The sequence below is a fragment of the Lepidochelys kempii genome, chromosome 3 (genome assembly GCF_965140285.1).
Source record: "Lepidochelys kempii isolate rLepKem1 chromosome 3, rLepKem1.hap1, whole genome shotgun sequence".
NCBI lineage: Eukaryota > Metazoa > Chordata > Testudines > Cheloniidae > Lepidochelys > Lepidochelys kempii.
The window spans coordinates 7,421,927-7,442,221 of record NC_136382.1 but is presented as its reverse complement, the minus strand read 5'-3'; the positions used below and the strand labels follow the sequence as shown (position 1 = coordinate 7,442,221).

Genomic DNA, 20,295 nt, shown 5'->3' with positions numbered 1-20,295 from the left:
CTGGCCACCTCCCCTTTACAGACTGCAATAGGAGGGTAATGTAGGAGATACCATGCTGTTCCCCTGGCCTTGAATTGATTCTTCCACTGTCACAGCACAGCCAAAGATGGGTGCCCCCCTTTAGGCACCTAAATAAATGGCTAGATTTTCCGAACAGCTCAGCTCCTATTGCAAACCATGGAGAGTCATCTCCCCATCACCACTCCTGAGAACAGCAAAGAATCTCTTGCCCCTTCCTCCCTTCCCCTTGAGTGCCCTGGAAAATCTGGAGCCAACTGTGTGTTTTGAGCCCTTCTGAAAATTGTGGCCTTTGTTCATGGCCACGCAAAAAACCCTTTTCTTTGTGAAGGTTTTTAAGGCCTCTGGCCCTGAGGAGTGAGGTATTAATTGTTCTCCCTGCAGTTGCTTTTTGGAACATTCCCAATGACTAGACTCAAGCGGGCTGCACTGTGGCCGGCTGTACCAGAGCAGTGAATGCCAGGGCCAGGAGCAGTCCCTTCTGGCCTGTGCTCAAGGAGCCTGAAAAGTGAAGGGCCCTTTGAGTTGGGGTTTGCTACCTTCTGTGAGATGTGGAACACATGGCTGTTGCTTTGTGTGTTAGAAACTCTGCTGGGATTTTTGTCAGCTAAGAAGGGGTCTCACTTTTGTCCCCCTTTTTAAACAGGGAGGCAGCCTGGAAGTGCTGACTGACAGATTCCAGCCACAGCAAGCGACACCGTCTCTTCTAATGGATCAGAAGCCTGGCCTGTACCCCCAGCCTTATTCTTCTGCTTCTACTGCTAATCTCCCCAGCCCTTTCCAAGGCATGGTCAGGCAGAAACCTTCTTTCGGGCCCATGCCGGTTCAGGTACCATCGCCCCGAGGGGCTTTCCCCACCAACATGGGAATGCAGCCACGGCAGATTCTAAACAGGCCACCGACAGCCCCCAACCAGCTGAGACTTCAGCTGCAGCAGCGGCTACAAGGGCAGCAGCAGGTGACTATTCACTTTGGTTCTGTGGGGAATCCAGAGCTCTCAGCTAGAGCTGCCCAGCACTCAACCTCTTCCCTCCAGATGTGCTGTGCGGTTTACAGAAGTCTGTAAACTGCCACACGCTGGGTTTTGCGCAGCACTTCTCCTTATATGGGGCCAGCCCATCCCACAAGCTCTGTCATTAGGATGCCCCACTGTAATAGAGCAGCAGAAGGATGTGCGCCAAGAATAACGTAAAGCAGAGGTCCCCAACGCGGTGCCCACGGGCACCATGGTGCCCACCGGGGCATTTTGTGCGCCCGCAGGACACCCTGCCACCAAAATGCCGCTGAGAAGCGTCACCATTTCTCGGTGGCATTTCGGCGGCAGCGCTTCTTCCTGCCGCCACATTTCGGCAGCGGGGTGTCGGGCGCCCGCCACAGTCTTCTGGGAATAGCAATACGCTATTTCCAAAAGAAAGGTTGAGGACCACTGACGTAAAGGAAACCAGCTTAATGGAAAAGTGCTCTGTTGCCATTGTGCAGTTAGAAGAAATTGTGGGGAAACTAGTCAGAGTCCCTTTAAATGAATTATCTGCTTCTCAGTAGGGAGGAAAAATGCTGCTGGAAGCCAGTTGCCGTTGGTGGGTCTGTAGATGTTCTGTACCTGACAAAACTGGTGTAGAGCTGCAAGGTCTTTCTGATTTCCTCCTCTCCAGCTGATACACCAAAATCGGCAGGCGATCCTGAACCAGTTTGCAGCAAATTCTCCGGTCGGCATCAGTATGAGGGCAGGCATGCAGCCACAGATTACGCCTCAGGTAATGGTAGGAAGCCACATGTTGACACCCTTATCAGTCCAGCGGAAATTAGTACTTTATCACTAAGGGCCTACACCATTGATTTGTAAGCAGCAATAAACTCAGTCTATTACAGTGAGACTAATTTGGGGTGGGATGATTTAGTTGGGAATTGGTCCTGCTTTGAGCAGGGGTTTGGACTAGATGACTTCCTGAGTCCCTTCCAACCCTGATATTCTATGATTCTAATTGCAGAGTGAGGTACTACTCAATAGTAGAATTCGGCCCCAAATGAATTTTCTGTGTAGCTGATTGCGGATATTATCTTCAGCCTCCATACAGCATTTCCACCTGGAAATTCTCTATTGCTGCTTGGACATGAGTGGTACTGGCTTGGACTTTAATTGAGAGGGGTCCCTTCGTAACTGATGACATTCACGTACAGTTGAATCTCTAGTGAATCTTTTGTAATGATCCTGCAAAGCCCCAGGTCCAGGAGTTCTATCCCACTTTCAGTAAAGTGGGATCAAATATCTGCTCGGTATAAGGGGAAAAGAAGGTGGAAGGTGTAGCCATGTTCTGGTAACTTTGTTCCATATGGCGGGTTTTTATTGGTGCTATCTTGCCACCCCCAAACCATTACTGACTCCAAACTGTTTTGATGAGTTTTGGACATCTTTGATATTCTCTCAGGCACTATAGCTGCAGACAAAACTATAGTTTTGTAATAGTTTCCATTGTAATGCTTTGTTTTCAGCTGCTGCTAACTTTCTCAGACTTTCTCTTCTGGGCTGAAATTTTCCACCGTGATATTTTATTAACTTTGAGCAAATCTAGTTCAGCCATTTGGGAAACAAACCCATAACTTACAGAAAATTCTTAAAAGAGATGGTTTTGAACAGCCCTACAGTCAAAATAGCTGGGTTAGAGAATTGAACTATGGCATGGAACTAGCCTTCACTGACAAGAAGCGCCTTCAAGTCTCTCTGTGAAAATGGGGTTTGATTGGAACAAGTTATGAATAGTTTGAAAATAGCATGCTCTGCAAAGGAGTTGTCACATTTCTCACTGCTATCATTATTATAGTGGTGGCAAGAAACCATGTTGTGCCAGGAGCTGTACACACACAGAGAAACACACAGCCCCTGCTCTAGAGCGCTTACAGTCTAAATAGACAAGACCAACGGGGGCGGGGGTAGGAATCGGAGAGGCAGAAAGGTGAGGGGACTTGCCCAATGTCATAGGGCAGGTCAGTGCCAGAGCTGGGAATAGAGCCCAAGTCTCCTGTTTTTTTCCAGTGCTCTGTCTACTAGGCGACACTGCCTGGCTCACTAAGCATGCACTTTGTAAAGTAGGCTAAGGGAAATGGTCTATGGCAACAGTTGCTTTGGTCACTGCCAGTCTAGTACGGCACATCCGTATAACGTGTGCACCTGGCGCATCATAGGCTGCTAGGAAGATAGGTTCCTGCCCAGGAGAGCTGAAAAACCCTAAACGGAGAAAACTCAAAGAAAAAGGTTGAGGACAGAGCTTGACATTAAAGCCCAAGTGACTGAGCCCTTTGAGCTGGTAGAGTCCAGAGAGCAAACACGATCATACTGAACAACTGCAGACTCCGTCTGGGCTGGGTCGTGTGTGGCCGGTGGGACACTGGTTAGTTATCGAGTTGCCATCAGGAGACGTGTAGTGGCGTTGGGGTCGAGCTGGGTCAGGCATCAGGTTACAGAAAAGAGCCAAGCAGCGGAGCGGGGACGGAACTGGGGACAGGAACTAGAGTGTAAGGTTCACAGTAAGGCGAGGTCTAGCGCAGAAGCAAGCAGGCAGTTTGTGTCCTTGCTCAGCCAGCCCCTGTAATGGCTTCCTGGTTTATATACTGGCGTGCGCCAATCAGTGAGCTGCAGGGCTCCCACTCAGGCTCCGCTGAGTGCTCCTTCCTGCAGTGTCTAGCTTCACAGGGTCCCCCAACAGAAACCTGGCCTGAGCTCCTGGTGGTGATGAAGCTTTGGGAGCCCAGAATCTCCATAGTCCCAGGTTCTAGTTCTGCAGGTGCTGACAGACGTTGCAGTGAGGGGTGCTCCAGTCTGGTGACTCCTGTGGGCAGAGCTTGGAAGAGAGCCACCACCTTTCTTCCCCCAGTTTCACCCCTGAGTACCACGGGCTTTTAAAATGTCATTTGTAACGATTATATAGTGATACGAGCAAGACAGGATTACGGTGCCAACTAAGCAGGGACAGGTGGCTAGGGGGCGGGTAGGCACAAGGAAAGGGAATCTGGAGGGGAGATCAAGATGGCGGGAAGAGGCAGACTGCTCAGTGTGCAGGGAGCAGTATGAAGTGAGTGATTGTGCTGAGAGAGTCCAGCAACAACTGTTGTTAAAGGCAAGGTTGTGGTAGCAGGGCGGGATCTGAAGCAACAAATGGTGGTTTTTGGACAGGCGTTTTTCTCGTTAGCAGCTGCATGAAATGACACAAAGCTGAAATTTTTGCCAGTAGCTGCCCCCACAGATGGGGAGCCCCTTGCAAAGGCTTCCTGTTCATAGCCAGGCTGAGAACATGTGTTCCGAATCCCAACTCTCCAGAGTCTTTCAAGCTTTTATGAGGTGAGCATACGAGACTTTCCATTCAGTTACAGGAATGAGCATGTACAGAGGCAGCTCTTTAATATTTCCAATCTGCTCTGCCTTTGATCTACACAAACTGGCAGATTTACAGAGCTTCCTCAACTGCTCTTTGGGATTTTTAGCTTTCCTTGCAAATGATGATTGACACCACAGGCAGCCAGAAAGGTCATTTGTCCATCCCCCGTACAGTACAATTACCCTGACAGGGGGCAGAGTTATCATAACGGTCACATCTACCTCCTCCTCTGCAGCCACCTCTGAATGCACAGATGCTGGCCCAGCGCCAACGAGAGCTGTACAGCCAGCAGCATCGGCAGAGGCAGCTAATGCAGCAGCGAGCCATATCGATGAGACAGCAGAGCTTCGGGAACAACCTTCCTCCCTCAGCTGGACTCCCAGTGCAGATGGGGGCCGCTCGCCTCCCCCAGGCACCCCCACAGCAGTTTCCCTATCCCCCCAACTACGGTACGAATCCAGGAAACCCTCCCACCTCCACCAGCCCCTTTTCGCAGCTGGCATCGAACCCTGAGGCAGCACTGGCCAGTCGCAACAGCCTGGTGAACAGAGGGATGATGGGGAACGTTGGAGGGCAGTTTGGTGCCGGGATGACCCCTCCCATGCAGCAGAACATCTTCCAGTACTCTGGGTCAGGTACGTCTTCGGCTGTGCCCCTTAAAGTGGAGTCTGCGTTCAGTGTCTGCTTCATCAGGTGATGCTTTAAGTATGTGGCGGTATGAGTGGGGGCAACAAACGATGCAAGTAAACAAAGATACTGCACGGCCAACGAAATGACTTCCATGTGTACCCCTTAGCCCCAAGTGGAGGAAATCCAGATCAGGTCAGAATTACACAGTGCTTTTCATTCGCTGATCTCCAAGAGCTTTACAAAGGTGGGTAGGAATCATCATGCCCAATTTATACATGGGGAAACTGAGGCACAGAGCGAAGCTGGGTTTGCAGCCCAGTTCTTCTGACTGCCAGTCCAGCTCTGCATCCACTAGACCGCGCTGCCTTTGCATTTCATTAGTGCCATTCACTTGAGGATCTCAGCGCGCTTATTGCAAGTTCTGGGAAGGTACCCCATTCTTCTGGCTCCGTGTTCCAAATGTACCCCTCAGACAAAGTAGAGATCTCTAGAAGTTGACACCATTTAGGTAAATAATTGTATTTCCCTTTTAAAAAAGAGAGAGAAAAATTCAGAGTGGCCATTTTAATTAAACTACTTTAAATTTACATTCAGAAGCTAAATGTCTGAAAAAGGCCAAACCCTTGTGCATGCTCTGATGAGGTATCGGAAATCAGCTGCAGATGGAGGTTATTTCCTGTGTATAGATTATGTGGGTGGCTCAGATTAAATCAGTGAGTTTGTCCAGAATTGGCTGCAGATGGACATCTTCGTACTGCACCTGCTCCACATGGTTTTACACTTAAGCAGCACTTTTCCATAATGTAAAAAGAATTCAGTTTGAATCTGGCAAGGGAGATCTGGTTTCTATAATTAATCAAGAGAGACAATTACCCCACAGCTATCACGGCTTTGGAAACCAACTAAAATAGTCTTGCAAGTCAACAATCACATTGTCTTGTTCTCCAGTACAGTTACTTCAGCTCCTTCTCCCGGCAGTTGTGTTCTGGAATACTACCCTCTGTTTACAGCAAGCAACTTCCGGGTTTCCCCCCCACCATTTGGCTACAAAATGCTGTATTCGGGTAATACAAATAGCAACCAAAAGAAAGGGGAGGGGGGAGGCCTAAGATCAAAAGTCCAGGCTGAAGCTTCAAATTTAACTCCAGCACCTGCAAAAGAGGGGAAATCCTCACAAGACACCACTGGAGGAGTAAGGTAATACTCTGCGTGAGCAAAGGTGGCAGACTCTGGTCCCAAGGGATTAAGAACAAGCTTATTAAGTAATGGCGTGGTCGTCTGCACAGCTTGCAGTGAAGCGGCCTGTGTGTTGTTCCCAGGTATGGGTCAGCAAAGTGAGCCTGCATTCGCTCCATCGCTCAGCCCCAGCAGCCCTCTGGTGTCGCCGCAGATCCCTCCTTCGCAGAGCCCCATGCTCCAGCCAGCTCCATCGACCCCTGGGTACCCGTCCCCAGACATGAAGACTTGGCAGCAAGGAACAATGGGGAATAATAAGTAAGTCTAACCTAAGGTCAGAGTAATGTACACGCAGATGGTAGGCTATCATCCCGCCTTCCCTACTCCAGGAGCAATAACTGCTGAGGTCTGTGCTCCTGCCCCCAGCTGGTCTGGAAGCAGGGGACCAAGGGTAACAAAACATGGCTCTCTGGATGTTGACATCACAGTCGTCAAGGGGATCGAACCTGGCACCTTCAGCACCAAAATCACAGGCTTCTTCCACAGCAGAGCTCCTTTAGCTGTGAGTTCGTAGTAGGTTGCGCTGGTCGCTGGGCCCAGACACTAGGGGGAGACATGGTCACACATGCACTAAGCCAGTGTCATACACCAACCCATCCCCTAACCACTCACCCTGCGGGTTAGCATGTTGAGTTCCCTGTAGAACATTCATCCAGCCCTGAACTTTAACTGTATAATTACCTTGTAAAAAAACAGATCATTGGCTTGCTTATAAAAGCAGTGAGCTCTCTCCAGTTTCTGAGTGAGTAATCCATGCTGGTGCTTGGGTGTGCTGAGATACAGGTCGAGGAGATACCACCAAGATGATGGTGGTATCACCATGGTGATAGATGCTTTATAGATACTTAACACAGGCTGTCTCCTCCCACAGTGATGGGGCCTGCAAGAGTAGATGGAGACCAGTGCTAATCTCAGTCAGCATTTACACACCATGAGCTTCTCCTTAGACTCCTTTGTTTGTATTTTGCCCTTGGATCGTCAGATTGCCAGAAGCCCACAGCAAATTGGTTTTCTAAATGAGCACACACATCCAGTAGCCCACAGAGCAATTCTTTTGCTTTAATTTAAAAAATGATGTAATTAAGTCTTCATGAAAGCAAAGGACCTGTGCTAGTAGTAATTCTGCCAAATACACCTCAGTCCTGCCCGCTACTTTGGTGCTGGGCATCTTTGAGCAGAGATTGGCCAATCCATGACAAAAGTTGACTAGTGTAAGAAAGCATCAGCTCCTATTCCTATTGTCTTAGCAAGGCTTTGGCCGCAGATCTCCCCCGGTGAAAAGCTGCTAGCGTATGCACTGACTTTGCAACTTGGCCACATCCCTTTGGAAGGGGCTGCCCTTTCACTGGACTAACAGCTCCAGCATACAGTAGCTGTGCTAATTCTGGTGCAAGGGCTGCTTTGTTCCGTGCAGCATTGTTCTGACTTGCCCTTGGATGGAAAGTTGTGTCAGTCTCCAGAACAGGAAAAGGGATGGCTCAGACTGTCAGGAGGGGAATTAGAGTGAAGTACTGCACTGTGCCTCGCACTCTACAGACTAGGCCTTTACTTCATTTCTGAGCAACACCATAGTCCAGCTAGGACTTCTTTAATACTGTCCTTTCTTGTCACCATTGTTTTTCATGCCCTATCCTCAGCCAGACTTATCAGACTGGATAAACGCTTGGTACAGTATAAACTGGGGCAATATTTCCAAGACTCCCACAGTACCGTGCATGCCGTGGAAGGGAGCTCTAGTCTGCAAAGCAGTTGCCCATGTTTCTGTGGGAGTCATTTTTGTCTTCAAGGCTGTTTGAACTTTGTCCCACTAGGTTTCTCTGCAGTGCCTTTGTTGTCAGCTGTGTTTCTAATTTCTAGAGTCCCTGTGCTTCTAAACTGTATTTTAGGATTCCTAGAAGTTCTGAGGAAGAAAGCAAGGTCTGTTCCTCATTGAATGGCTTTTTATATTCCCTGGTTTTTATTACATCTTGGAATTGGACATTTTTTAATCCAGTAGAGGTTTGCCATTATGCACTAATGATGCTTGGCTAGCAAGGCATTGGGCACCTTATGTGATCAGAATGTTTTAGACTGGCTAAGTGGCCAGCCACTGGGTAACAGAATCAGGTGTTTGAACAGGACATTTGTTTTCTGTGGCTGTCTCTCTTCTAGCCATTCAGCCATTGGTAGAGCAGTTGACATAGCTGTGCCAGTGCAAACCCCAAGTATAGACAGGGAAAGCCAGGATACACACCAGTTCTGCTTCTCCCTGCTTGAAACAGAGTTAAACTCCAATCGTGGCTTAGCTTGCTCACCTGCACTTTAGTTGTACTGACTACTGGCCACCAGTTGCTGAACTGTGCAAATCCCCAGGTAGACGTAGTCTGTGAATCAGTGTATTTGTGCCTGGTGTAGGGTATATTTCTCATAGCTTCTTTCCCCCATCTACACTACAGAAATAACCATTTCTAAACACAGTTTGGAAGTGTGGTTGTGGCCCATCTGCATTGTGGTGTTCTGGCCCATGTGGACAGAAATTCCTCCATGAAACATGGGTGGATAACCAGGCTAAAAGATGGTTATAACAAGTTTATCTCTGATCACACAGGCAAAAGGAGGTCATGCTATAAAACACATGGGGAACATGACCATGTTTCACTACAGTGTTTAAATGTGCGGTTTTCCCTTCTCTGTCCTATTTTCCTGATGCACTTCAGATATTGCAGTGGCAAGCCCCCTAGAAGTGCCTGTAAATTACTAAATGTCCTGTTTTGGTTTTGGCTGGTCATGGTTCTGAGTCTAGAATAACACAAACTCAGATTGAGAAGGCAACATAAAAACCTGCGAGGACCAACAGGAACTCTGTCTTGTATGGTCTGACCTGCATACAGTCTGCAGTAGGGAGGGCTAATGCCTGTACTGCAGCTCGATGATGCTCTGTGTTACATAAAAGAGCTTAAGTACTCATGGTGGGGGGTGGGGGTGTTGCTGGGGGGGGAGGTATCATCCATCTCCCTCCATTGCCTTCAGGAAACACAATGCCCCAGGCTCCCATCAACCTTGCCTCCCCCACCAAAGACTTTGATAGTGACAGCACCTCATACAAACTGGACACTTCACACTTCTCATTACACAAGAACTCGGGGTCACCACATGAAATTAACAGGCAGCAGGTTTAAAACAAACAAAAGGAAGTATTTCTTCACACAATGCACAGTCAACCTGTGGAACTTCTTGCCAGAGGATGTTGTGAAGGCCAAGGCTATAACAGGGTTAAAAAAAGAACCAGATAAGTTCATGGAGGATAGGTCCATCCATGGCTCTTAGCCAGGATCAGCAGGGATGGTGTCCCTAGCCTGTGTTTGCCAGAAGCTGGGAATGGGCAACAGATGGATCACTTGATGATTCTCTGTTCTATTCATTCCCTCTGGGGCACCTGGCATTGGCCACTGTCAGAAGACCGGATACTGAGCTAGATGGACTTTTGGTCTGACCCAGTATGGTCATTCTTATGTTCACCGCTCAGAGCTGATGAACTGAGATAGCAGAGACCAGGTAGGGCTTTTTCCACGTGTCTTGTTCTTGCTATATGTTCCTTGAAGGCCATGCAGGACTCAACCCTGAATGTAGTGCTGGGAGTAGCCCTCCCCATCACACGGATGGAAAGGAGGATGTGTCCTACTGGATTCTCACCTGCTCTGAGGTTTTTGGTTGCTAGCAGGATCCTCCAGCAGGTAGATTTCAGCATCCAAATGAACCATCCTTCGGGTTTTTTAAACTGCTGTGTTTCGTGTTGGCTGTGGCTCAGACACTAGCTTTTGTGGTTAATGGGTTACAATGTTGAAACTAAATGGGTTTCAATGGTGAAACTAAAAATAAATTAATGGATTCATAGATTCCAAGGCCGGAATCATTGTGATCATCTGGTCTGACCCACTTTATCCCACAGGACAGAGAACTTCCCCACAATAATTCCAAGTGCAGAGCTTTTAGAAAAACATCCCATCTGGATTTAAAAATTGTCACTACAACTCTTGGTAAATTGATCCAATGGTTAATTACACTCACTGTTAAAAAAATTGTGCCTTATTTGCCGTCTGAATTTGTCTAGCTTCAACTTCCAGCCATTGGATTATGTTACACCTTTCTCTGCTAAATTGAAGAAATCATTATTAAATAAAAGGAGGACTTGTGGCACCTTAGAGACTAACAAATTTATTTGACCATAAGCTTTCGTGAGCTACAACTCACTTCGTTGGATGCATTTTTTTTTCCACTGAATGCATCCGATGAAGTGAGCTGTAGCTCACGAAAGCTTATGCTCAAATGAATTTGTTAGTCTCTAAGGTGCCACAAGTACTCCTTTTCTTTTTGCGAATACAGACTAACACGACTGCTACTCTGAAACCTGTTGCTATTAAATATTTGCTCCCCATATAGATATTTATAGATTGTAATCAAGTCACCTCTTAACTTTGCTTATTAAGATAAGTAGATTGAGCTCCTTGAGTCTATCTCTATAAGGCACATTTTCTAATCCTTTAATCATTCTCGTGGCTCTTCTCTGACCCCTCTCCAATTTATCAACATCCTTCTTGAATTGTGGGCACCAGAACAGGACACAGGATTCCAGCAGCAGTTGCACCAGGGCCAAGTACAGAGGTAAAATAACCTCGCTACTCCTACTCAATCTTGCCCTGTTTATGCATTCCAGGGAACATACAAACTCCAACAAATCCCTTCATGTCCTTTATTTCAGGGCTCGCTTTATTCTGAAACAGAGCAGGCAACTCAAAACACTCTTAGCAGCCTTCAGCCCTCATCTCCCTTCTCTGGAGCTCAGGCTATCCCTTAGATAGTTCCCTGGCCATATGGCCTCTGGGTTCTCAGTGTGTCCTGTGGAATGGCATTTCCCAAAATCCCTGCTCTTAAAGGGCCCAAGAACCATAGTGGGATGGGCCTGTGCACCCCAAGGCCCAGTACCCTATTACAAACGTAGAATTCATATTGCTGCTGTTTATTATTTTACAGCAGCACAAGACGTTGGAAGATGTGATCCCTGCTCCAGAGAGCAACATTCTAAATCTCAGACATGACCCAACAAGACCAGCAGTAGAGAGGGAGTGGGATCAAGGGGTACAATTCACAGGGATACTGAGCAGGATTAGAGAGGGGATGTTACCTTGGGATGCAACCGGGGAGATCTCTGCTGGAACATTGTATTCACTTCTGGTGTGTCTACGTTAAAAAGGAGGTTGAGAAATTGAAGAGGGCTCAGAGAAGAGCCATACAAATGATTCGAAGGCTGGAAAACTTGCCTTGCAGTGAGAGACTAAAGGAGCTCGATCCATTTAGCTGGTTGAAGAGGAAGAGAAGAGGCAGCTTAATCCCAGTCTGTAAATATGGTACCGCCCCACGAAGTGCCTGATGCGAAAGGGCTCTTTAATCTGTCAGAAAAAGATCTGGAGGGACAATGGTTGACAGTTCTACATGTTGGCTGATTTTTGTGGGTGTTGGGTGAGAAGTGTGTTTTTGGTAAGAGGCTGGAGTGAGTTGGCAGACGGAACCCAGATGTACCCTGGGAGTCCATGGAACTAGAAGGTCACGGATGGTTTTTGTGTTCTCCACCATGAATTCCAAACAAGCCTGTCTTCTCATTTCATTTGCTCAGTAATTTGACCAAGCCAGAAGAATCGCTTCATTGATTTGGTTTCAGGCTGATACAGTGCAGAATGGCTCCAGTGCAGTTGCTCCAATTAGGGGATAATCTCAATCTCTTTGTTATATATGAAGCAATAAACGGCTGCCCAGATTGATTACGGTGCTCAGCCGCACTTGGGCATTTAATCAGTCTCAGAGGCTGTTTGTTGGAGTGCTGCAAAGCAATACAGATTATGGCTGTTAGCAACCAGAGCAGGGCATTTTATTATTGTAGTCTCTCTCCTCTTGCAAGAGCTGAGCTGCCTCTTGGGTCTTCCACAGACTATACAGCTGTCTGGGGAGGTAGGAAGACACAATCTAATCTAACACGCACTGAAGTCAATGGAAAGTCTTCTGCTGACTTGGATGGGCTTTGGATCAGGTCCATGATGCTCTGGATGAAGGTCCAGCCCAAGCATCATGTTGTTTCCTTCCCCCCTTTCTGTAGGGGTCATTGCTGACAGATTTCCCATGAGCTGTGTGCGTAAATGCTATATAGACCTGTTTTTCAAATGGTCAGTCCTGACCCACCAGTGGGTTGCAGGGCCCTAGGCAACTATAGACTTCTCCCGCCCCAGTGTGGAGGAGAGGTTCCTGGGTAGGGCTGGAGAGTGAGTCTGCCCCACACTCACCCGCCAGCAGCAGCTCCTGTCCTGCAGGGTTGGGCCTGGCTCCCTACTCCAAACATTACGATGTGGCACACATGGTCACAATGCCACTTAGGTTTGGCCTGGTCACTCCTCCGGGACAAATCCAAGTGAGTGCTGGTGTGACCTGGTGCATGGGATTGCAGTGCCACTCAGGTTTGGCCATGACCAAGGGGCAGGCAGGCCAAACCTGAGTGCTGTTGTGACCCCGTTGCAACACCCAGAGTTGGGAACGAGGCCCAGCCCCACGGGACAGGAGCCGCTGCTGCGAGGTGAATGCAGGGCGGGCTCGCTCTCCAACCCATTCTGGGTGATGCCAGGGGGAAGGGTATATGTAAAATGTTGTACCAATAAAATAAAAACCAGCAGGATCTTATTAAAGGGAAAAAAGGCAAAACACCACATTTATTGTGAATACAGAAAGAATCATAGTAAGCAGTTAGTTATAGCTATAACATTCCATTCAATCTCATATTTATTCACACATTCATTCATACAAACACACCCACACACATACACACCCACACACACAGGTTCTGCAAGGTTGTTATCATAGTTACCAGCCTTAGAGTTGCTCATGCCAAGCCACTGGCCAGGTGGCCTGGACATGAGGAGGGAGCAGGGCCTTGTCAGATGCTCATCTGATGCTCCTGGAAGTTGGTTTGCAGAATCAGACCCCAAAGTTCTCACTTTTTAGAGTCTATTTTTATAGGAATTTCTTCCTATGCCAGTCTATGGGAATTGCTTCATCATGCTGTTGCTGAATCAATCAGCAGATAGCACATTCCTGACGGCTCCAAGATGTTATCTTGTTCTTTGGTTCTCCCATCCTTGAGGCTGTTGGGTGGATTCCAGTCTGCCCTCCGGGGGGGTCCTCTGGTTATTTCCACTTGACGCCTTCTTCAGCCGATGGACACTGGATTCTTAGGCTGGCACCTCCCTGATCATTCAGTTATTATCCACACCAAGCATCCATCCACATACATCCTCTATCTCTATTTTAATCACAATGGTTAATACAACAAAAGGGTGGGGAGTCTCTGGGTGCTGTTTCTGTTGTTAGAGTATTGCTTTGAGTCTCTCTCTCTGTGAATTGCTTTGAGAACAGACTGTCTTAGAATGTACTAACACAATTAGCAGCTTGCAAGTTTCACACATAGAGGGAGAGAAACAGTACCAAAAACCAAGAGAGCTCTTAATTAGTAATACCCTGGAATTGAAACTCTGGGGAATCAAACTCATTTGTGATTTTAATACAGAACTTCTTTAATATGATCCAACATAATCCCCCTTTTGACACTAAGATTTATAATCGTCAGTGTCACTTTCTATGTAGCCTATTCAAGAGAAAGTACTGTGAGGCAATTTGAGTTTGTGATTCCAATTCATGCCACATACATGATCCTGGTGATGTATCTTTACTACAAGGTTCTGGGGCAACAGGCAAGGTGAGGCACACCCACTTTTGAGGAGTCCATTCGGTACAACCTCTAGTGTCCAATAGCTTCCCTCCCTCCCCAGCCCACTGGCTCGAGGTCCAGGGTAGCCAGAAGGATCCCATGTGTAATATGGGGAGTGGGTTAACCTTCAATACCTTTGCCTCCAGGAACTGTTAGTGTGCAATTTTGACAACAATTTCTCCCATTAACAAGTCTGGTTTACAATACTGGAAACATATTGCATCCATTCATATTGATAAGTGTCAAACAATGATCTCTTTCTTTGTTTTAACAAATGCACCAAACCCTTAATATTTCCCAATATGACCCAGAACATTTTGTGTTCCAAAGTAGCTAGTGCAAGTATCTGCATTTCAGTGCATCCCATAGCTATGGCTGTGTAGTTTCCTATTTCTAATATTTTTTTTTTTCTTATCGATAAGCCATGTGGTAGTATTAAGCCATTACTAAAGATTCCATTGGCCGTTTAGGTTACCCAGACCAATTTGGACCAAGTCTACATTGGCATGTACTTGTTTTTGTATCAGGCTGTCCTGTAGCTGGGACAGAAAGCTTAATTTATTTTTAAGTTCCTGCAGGTCTTCAGTATTTTTTTTTTTTAAACACACAACAGTGCTAGCAACAACACAAAACACAAGACAAAACATAGAACACAGAACACAGAACACAATTTCTATTGTGACAGTAGATTCATGGTATTGGGTTGCTTTTCAGCTGGCATCAGCTTTTCCTGATTTTCTGAAAGACAAAAAGAACATGTTTCTACCCCTTTTGGGGTGGCAGATTATTGCTTAAAATATTTCTTTTACAAATACCCTTGCTGATTGCAGGCAAAACAGAGAAATTGCCCCCATATTTTCCTGTTTTTGTTCTATAGGCAGGCCAGGTTTCAAAGGCTTTTATCTTTTAAGGGTTATGGGGAAATTATCCCACTGTTTAGTCATTAAATCCCTGAGTTTTCCTTCTTATACAGCAGACCAAGTTTATAATGTTTTTCCTGCTGTGTTAAGCTTTAAGTTGTATTTACAGGTAATAACTGAGAAGCATCATTACCATACGACCTTAAAGGATTTTTCCAAAAATCATACACACTATACGTTGTTACAGGGATACTTATTATCATTACATTTATTAAAATTATCTTGTTATCCCATGCCTTTTATTTAGACAATTTGTTTGCTGACCAGGTATGTCCTTTATCTGCAGCTCCTTTGTGCTGCTAGTTCTTTCCTTCCTTTATCATTTAGGTAATTTGCATTTTCACAGAAACTTCCTGCTTTTGGATTTAAAGCCATCAGCAGCTCAGAGACTCTATCTTAAAAGGGACACAATCAACTTTCACCAGAGTTTTGATTACTTTTAACTTCTGCTTCCAAAACACACAGCAATCTGAAAAAGAAAACCCAACCTATTGTGGCTCCCTTTGGAGCCCTAATAGCATTTTAATTAAGTAGCATGGTATGTTTGCATTTCTTTTGCCCCTTCTACAATATACCCTGCACATGTTCTGGGGCAAATGCACATTTCTTCCATAGTTTAACTTCTATAACATTATCCAGATCCATTTTTACATAAGGTGTCACTATTTCTTTTTTTGCTTACAGAGTTTTCATGTACCTTTATCAAAGTGACAGTCTGATTACTCAGAGCCATTTTAAGACTCAGTGTTTCTAACATTGCTTCTTTTTGTTTTGTGCACCTCACCCCTGCTGTTGCTTCAGAGAGGCACTGTCTTTTTTAATTTTTTTTTTTTTACTACAACTCTCATCTGCTATTTTGTTACAAAAAACAAACAAAAAACAAACAAAAAGAATCCAAAATTTTTTTTTTTATATATTCTCCTGATTTTGACTGCCCTGCTGCAGCCACAACTTAAAAACATTTTAAATTTTGTAAAGCATTGAGTTACCTTTTAAGGGTTAAATGCCAAATCCCAAAGCCAAACAACACTAATTACCTGTGTCTAGCAAAAAGGTCTGTCAGTTTTGCAACTTTGAATTAAAGAGTCAAATGGATTTTTAGTGGCATTATTTAAAACAAAAACAAAACTAACTGGTCCTTAGAACTTTACATATTTACACACACACAGACAGATACATACACATTTTCTTTTCCTTCAACATCCCTTCCACACTGCTCTGTTTTTTACATCTTACATTCCCTTTATACATTTGACGCAGTTAAGTTCCAATAGAACCCTCTTATGTTCTTTTAGCAAATTTGACTAAATTGTCCAGTCAAATGATTTTAATCAGATAGTTTATTTTTGCCTGGCTAATTTACAGACATTCCTTTGGAAAAGGGCCCATTTTTCTTTCAGAATGGCTGCAAAGAAACCAAGAATGCTCTAACACTTTTCCTTTTTAACATTTTCGGTTAAAAGTTGTTTGGGTGAAATACAAAGTTTAACTGCTTAATTCCCTCCAGCCTCTGCAGAGTTAACTTTTTTTTTTTTTTTTTAACTCTCTTTTCTCTTTGTAATTATGCCTGGGGGTGCCGTACATAGGACCTTCTCCCCCTTTACCTGCCTCCCTCCAGCCTCTGCAGAGTTAACTTTTTCACTCTTTTTGTATTCCTGGAGTGCCTCTTTCACTATTTTCAGCTGGCTTTGGATATTTGTAGCCAGCACCTTCCAATTGTCTGCTCCCTTTTCCATTTGTGCCTTTTCCTCTTTACATGAAGACAAGCGGAGAGAAGAATCCTTACATGCCTCCCACAACAACCAAATTGCTGCTGCATCTCTTTTGGCAGCACTAGAAGGTTTGTATATGAGGATATACTGAGCCAATCTATCCTCTAGGTCCGAAATAGTGCAGACATCAGCTAGGGCTTGTTTAGTCCAAGGACTGTGCCCAAATTTTTGAAGGATTTGTTTAAAAGGTGTAATTTCTTTAACAAAAGGTGAGGTTGGAGTTCCTTCTGACTCCATTCCTCCCTCTAGTACTGGCTTACCCTGTTTTCTTTTAAACATCTTAACATGGATATTTCAATCTCTTTGTCACTGCTGGTATTACTTAGCAAGTGACACAGCCTAGATTCTGAAATCATAGCTTAATCTATGCGTTTTTCCCCTGCTACCTTCCCGGAGGCCAGCAGGTCCCCTGCTACCCTCCCAGAGGCCAGCAGGTCCAGTTAACCTATTTCTCCCTGCTACCTTCTCGGAGGCCAGCAGGTCTGGTTAACCTGTTCTTCCCTGCTACCTTCTCGGAGGCCAGCAGGTCCGGTTAACCTGTTCTTCCCTGCTACCTTCTCGGAGGCCAGCAGGTCCGGTTAACCTGTTCTTCCCTGCTACCTTCTCGGAGGCCAGCAGGTCCGGTTAACCTGTTCTTCCCTGCTACCTTCTCGGAGGCCAGCAGGTCCGGTTAGCCTGTTCTTCCCTGCTACCTTCTCGGAGGCCAGCAGGTCCCCTGCTACCTTCTCGGAGGCCAGCAGGTCTGGTTAACCTAATAGAAATGCCTAGCTCACTAGAGCTGGCGGTGTGCACACCAATATTTACAATAACTGAGGTTTTTTACCAATATTCCCCCTTTCGCAATTCTCCACCAAAATGTTGTACCAATAAAATAAAAACCAGCAGGATCTTATTAAAGGGAAAAAAGGCAAAACACCACATTTATTGTGAATACAGAAAGAATCATAGTAAGCAGTTAGTTATAGCTATAACATTCCATTCAATCTCATATTTATTCACACATTCATTCATACAAACACACACCCACACACATACACACCCACACACACAGGTTCTGCAAGGTTGTTATCATAGTTACCAGCCTTAGAGTTGCTCATGCCAAGCCACTGGCCAGGTGGCCTGGACATGAGGAGGGAGCAGGGCCTTGTCAGATGCTCATCTGATGCTCCTGGAAGTTGGTTTGCAGAATCAGACCCCAAAGTTCTCACTTTTTAGAGTCTATTTTTATAGGAATTTCTTCCTATGCCAGTCTATGGGAATTGCTTCATCATGCTGTTGCTGAATCAATCAGCAGATAGCACATTCCTGACGGCTCCAAGATGTTATCTTGTTCTTTGGTTCTCCCATCCTTGAGGCTGTTGGGTGGATTCCAGTCTGCCCTCCGGGGGGGTCCTCTGGTTATTTCCACTTGACGCCTTCTTCAGCCGATGGACACTGGATTCTTAGGCTGGCACCTCCCTGATCATTCAGTTATTATCCACACCAAGCATCCATCCACATACATCCTCTATCTCTATTTTAATCACAATGGTTAATACAACAAAAGGGTGGGGAGTCTCTGGGTGCTGTTTCTGTTGTTAGAGTATTGCTTTGAGTCTCTCTCTCTGTGAATTGCTTTGAGAACAGACTGTCTTAGAATGTACTAACACAATTAGCAGCTTGCAAGTTTCACACATAGAGGGAGAGAAACAGTACCAAAAACCAAGAGAGCTCTTAATTAGTAATACCCTGGAATTGAAACTCTGGGGAATCAAACTCATTTGTGATTTTAATACAGAACTTCTTTAATATGATCCAACATATGTATCTAATGGTGGGTCTCAAAAAACAACAACAACGAAAAAGACAAAATGTGGCTGGCGGGGCGCCTTAGTAACAAGTCCGGGAACTGCTGCTCTCCAGCCACTTAGTGTTAGCAGCAGCATTAAGGAGGCAGTTGAATGAGGAGATGGGGCTCTTCGATTCCCTAGAGCCCTTAAGCGGGTGCTTCCATATCATCAAAGTCAATGACATTGAGAACTTAGCTGAATCTGGGCCCCACTGGGCTGGAGCATAGGCAGCGAGACCATGAGTCGGGCTCTTTGGGGATGAGGGGTGATGCGATTGGACACCTTTTGACAGCATCACCATCCTTGGTGAAAGGAGGATGTTAGATTTTTCTGGCTGGTGATTGGCTGAAGTGTTTTTCTTGTATCCTATATGATACTTACAAAGGTTACTAATGTCCATGGATTACCAGACACAGGTCTGGTTGGGCCCTCCCTGCTGGTGGCCCACCAGAGTGTTGTGAGGGGGATCCAAACACTGACCCCTTCACGTGTTTTAAGCTTCCCTGGATCTCAGCAGGCTGCAGGCCTGTTTCTTCTCTTGGCGTCTCTGGCACATTTCCTGGGCATCAACTCTCTGTTATCCCTTTAAGGAAAGGGAGCTCCAGCCCAGCCCATCTTTCTTGGGCCCACAGGTCAAGCACTGACCCCCAAGATATCCCAGTAGCTTAAGCACACTCTCTCCCAAAAATCTCACCAAAGGTGTGAGCCTTTTGGTTTATCTCTTCAAGGGGTCATGTGGTACATGTAGCATAGAACACACAGAGACACTGTGCCCAGAGTTTTACAGCATTTTTGCTCTTTACTTAATAACCCAGGAAATACACAGATCTGTACAAAATAATATATCCTACATGTATTTTCCTGCCTCAGTTTCCTCACTACTCCAGTGCATTCTTTGGGCTGGGGCCAGGGGCCAACCAGCATCCTTCTGTTCCAGTGCATGGTTTATGGGCTGAAACGTGGAGTCTTCTCTGACCTTGGCTGCCCAGCCGCCTCCCAAACATCCTAAGTGTCTCTCTGTGGGTCTTCCCCTGGCCCACCCACTGTCTGTGGTGTCTTTGTTTAGCATTTGGGGATTTTCTGCTGTTCCAAATGCCAACCCTGGCAGAGGGAAAGTGGAGAGAGGTGCTTTCCCCTAGGATGCAGTTACTCTTTTTTTCTCCCCAGGTAAGACCTATTCAGGTGCTGATAGCCCTTAACCTATTGCCTAGTGTCCCTGTTCTGGCAGAGATAGGCATCCAGCCTTGTAAGCCACAGTGAGTGGACCCACAGACCTAGGCTTTCCATGATGCAGCAATTTTGTGATAACTCCACCCATATCAACCAGAATTCATAAGTCGCCCAGACCGAGATTTCAAATCATCACACCATGATGCTTTCCATTTGGACTTTTGTAAATGTACAGCTGTATTTTTAGGGTTCCATTTGCAGGAAAGTACTTGCAACTCCCAGTGACTTCATCACACCTCTGAGAGCAGAATTTGGCCCTTTTACTTGTGGGATTTAAAAGGAAGAAAGCAATGAGGTTCTTTAGAAACTAAGTGAGATTTTATAGACACTGCTCTTAAGAGAATGAGATCCTCTCTAGAGAACTTTTAAAGCAGCTGATGGAGTTTAATGTTATCCCTGCTACAGAATTCTGTAGGTTGGTTTAAACATTCTTGGGGAAAGGGTCATTCTATGTTAAATTCTGTAGGACATTTCCAGAAGGGTGGTATTTTCTTCAGTAGATAG

General features: G+C 45.8%; 1 protein-coding gene across 18 annotated transcripts in view; it reads left to right on the top strand.

The window, feature by feature from the left end:
* Positions 1-20,295, top strand: part of NCOA1 (nuclear receptor coactivator 1) — a 358,642-nt gene that overhangs the window by 330,744 nt on the left and 7,603 nt on the right. For 15 of the 18 annotated variants that reach the window (XM_073335594.2, XM_073335589.2, XM_073335591.2 and 12 more), the window contains 4 exons: positions 665-976; positions 1,671-1,772; positions 4,624-5,023; positions 6,305-6,512. In XM_073335594.2, the coding sequence (XP_073191695.1) occupies positions 665-976; positions 1,671-1,772; positions 4,624-5,023; positions 6,305-6,512 (1,022 nt within the window). The remainder of the gene's footprint in view (positions 1-664; positions 977-1,670; positions 1,773-4,623; positions 5,024-6,304; positions 6,513-20,295) is intronic. The other 3 variants (XM_073335593.2, XM_073335592.2, XM_073335597.2) reach the window with 1 other exon arrangement.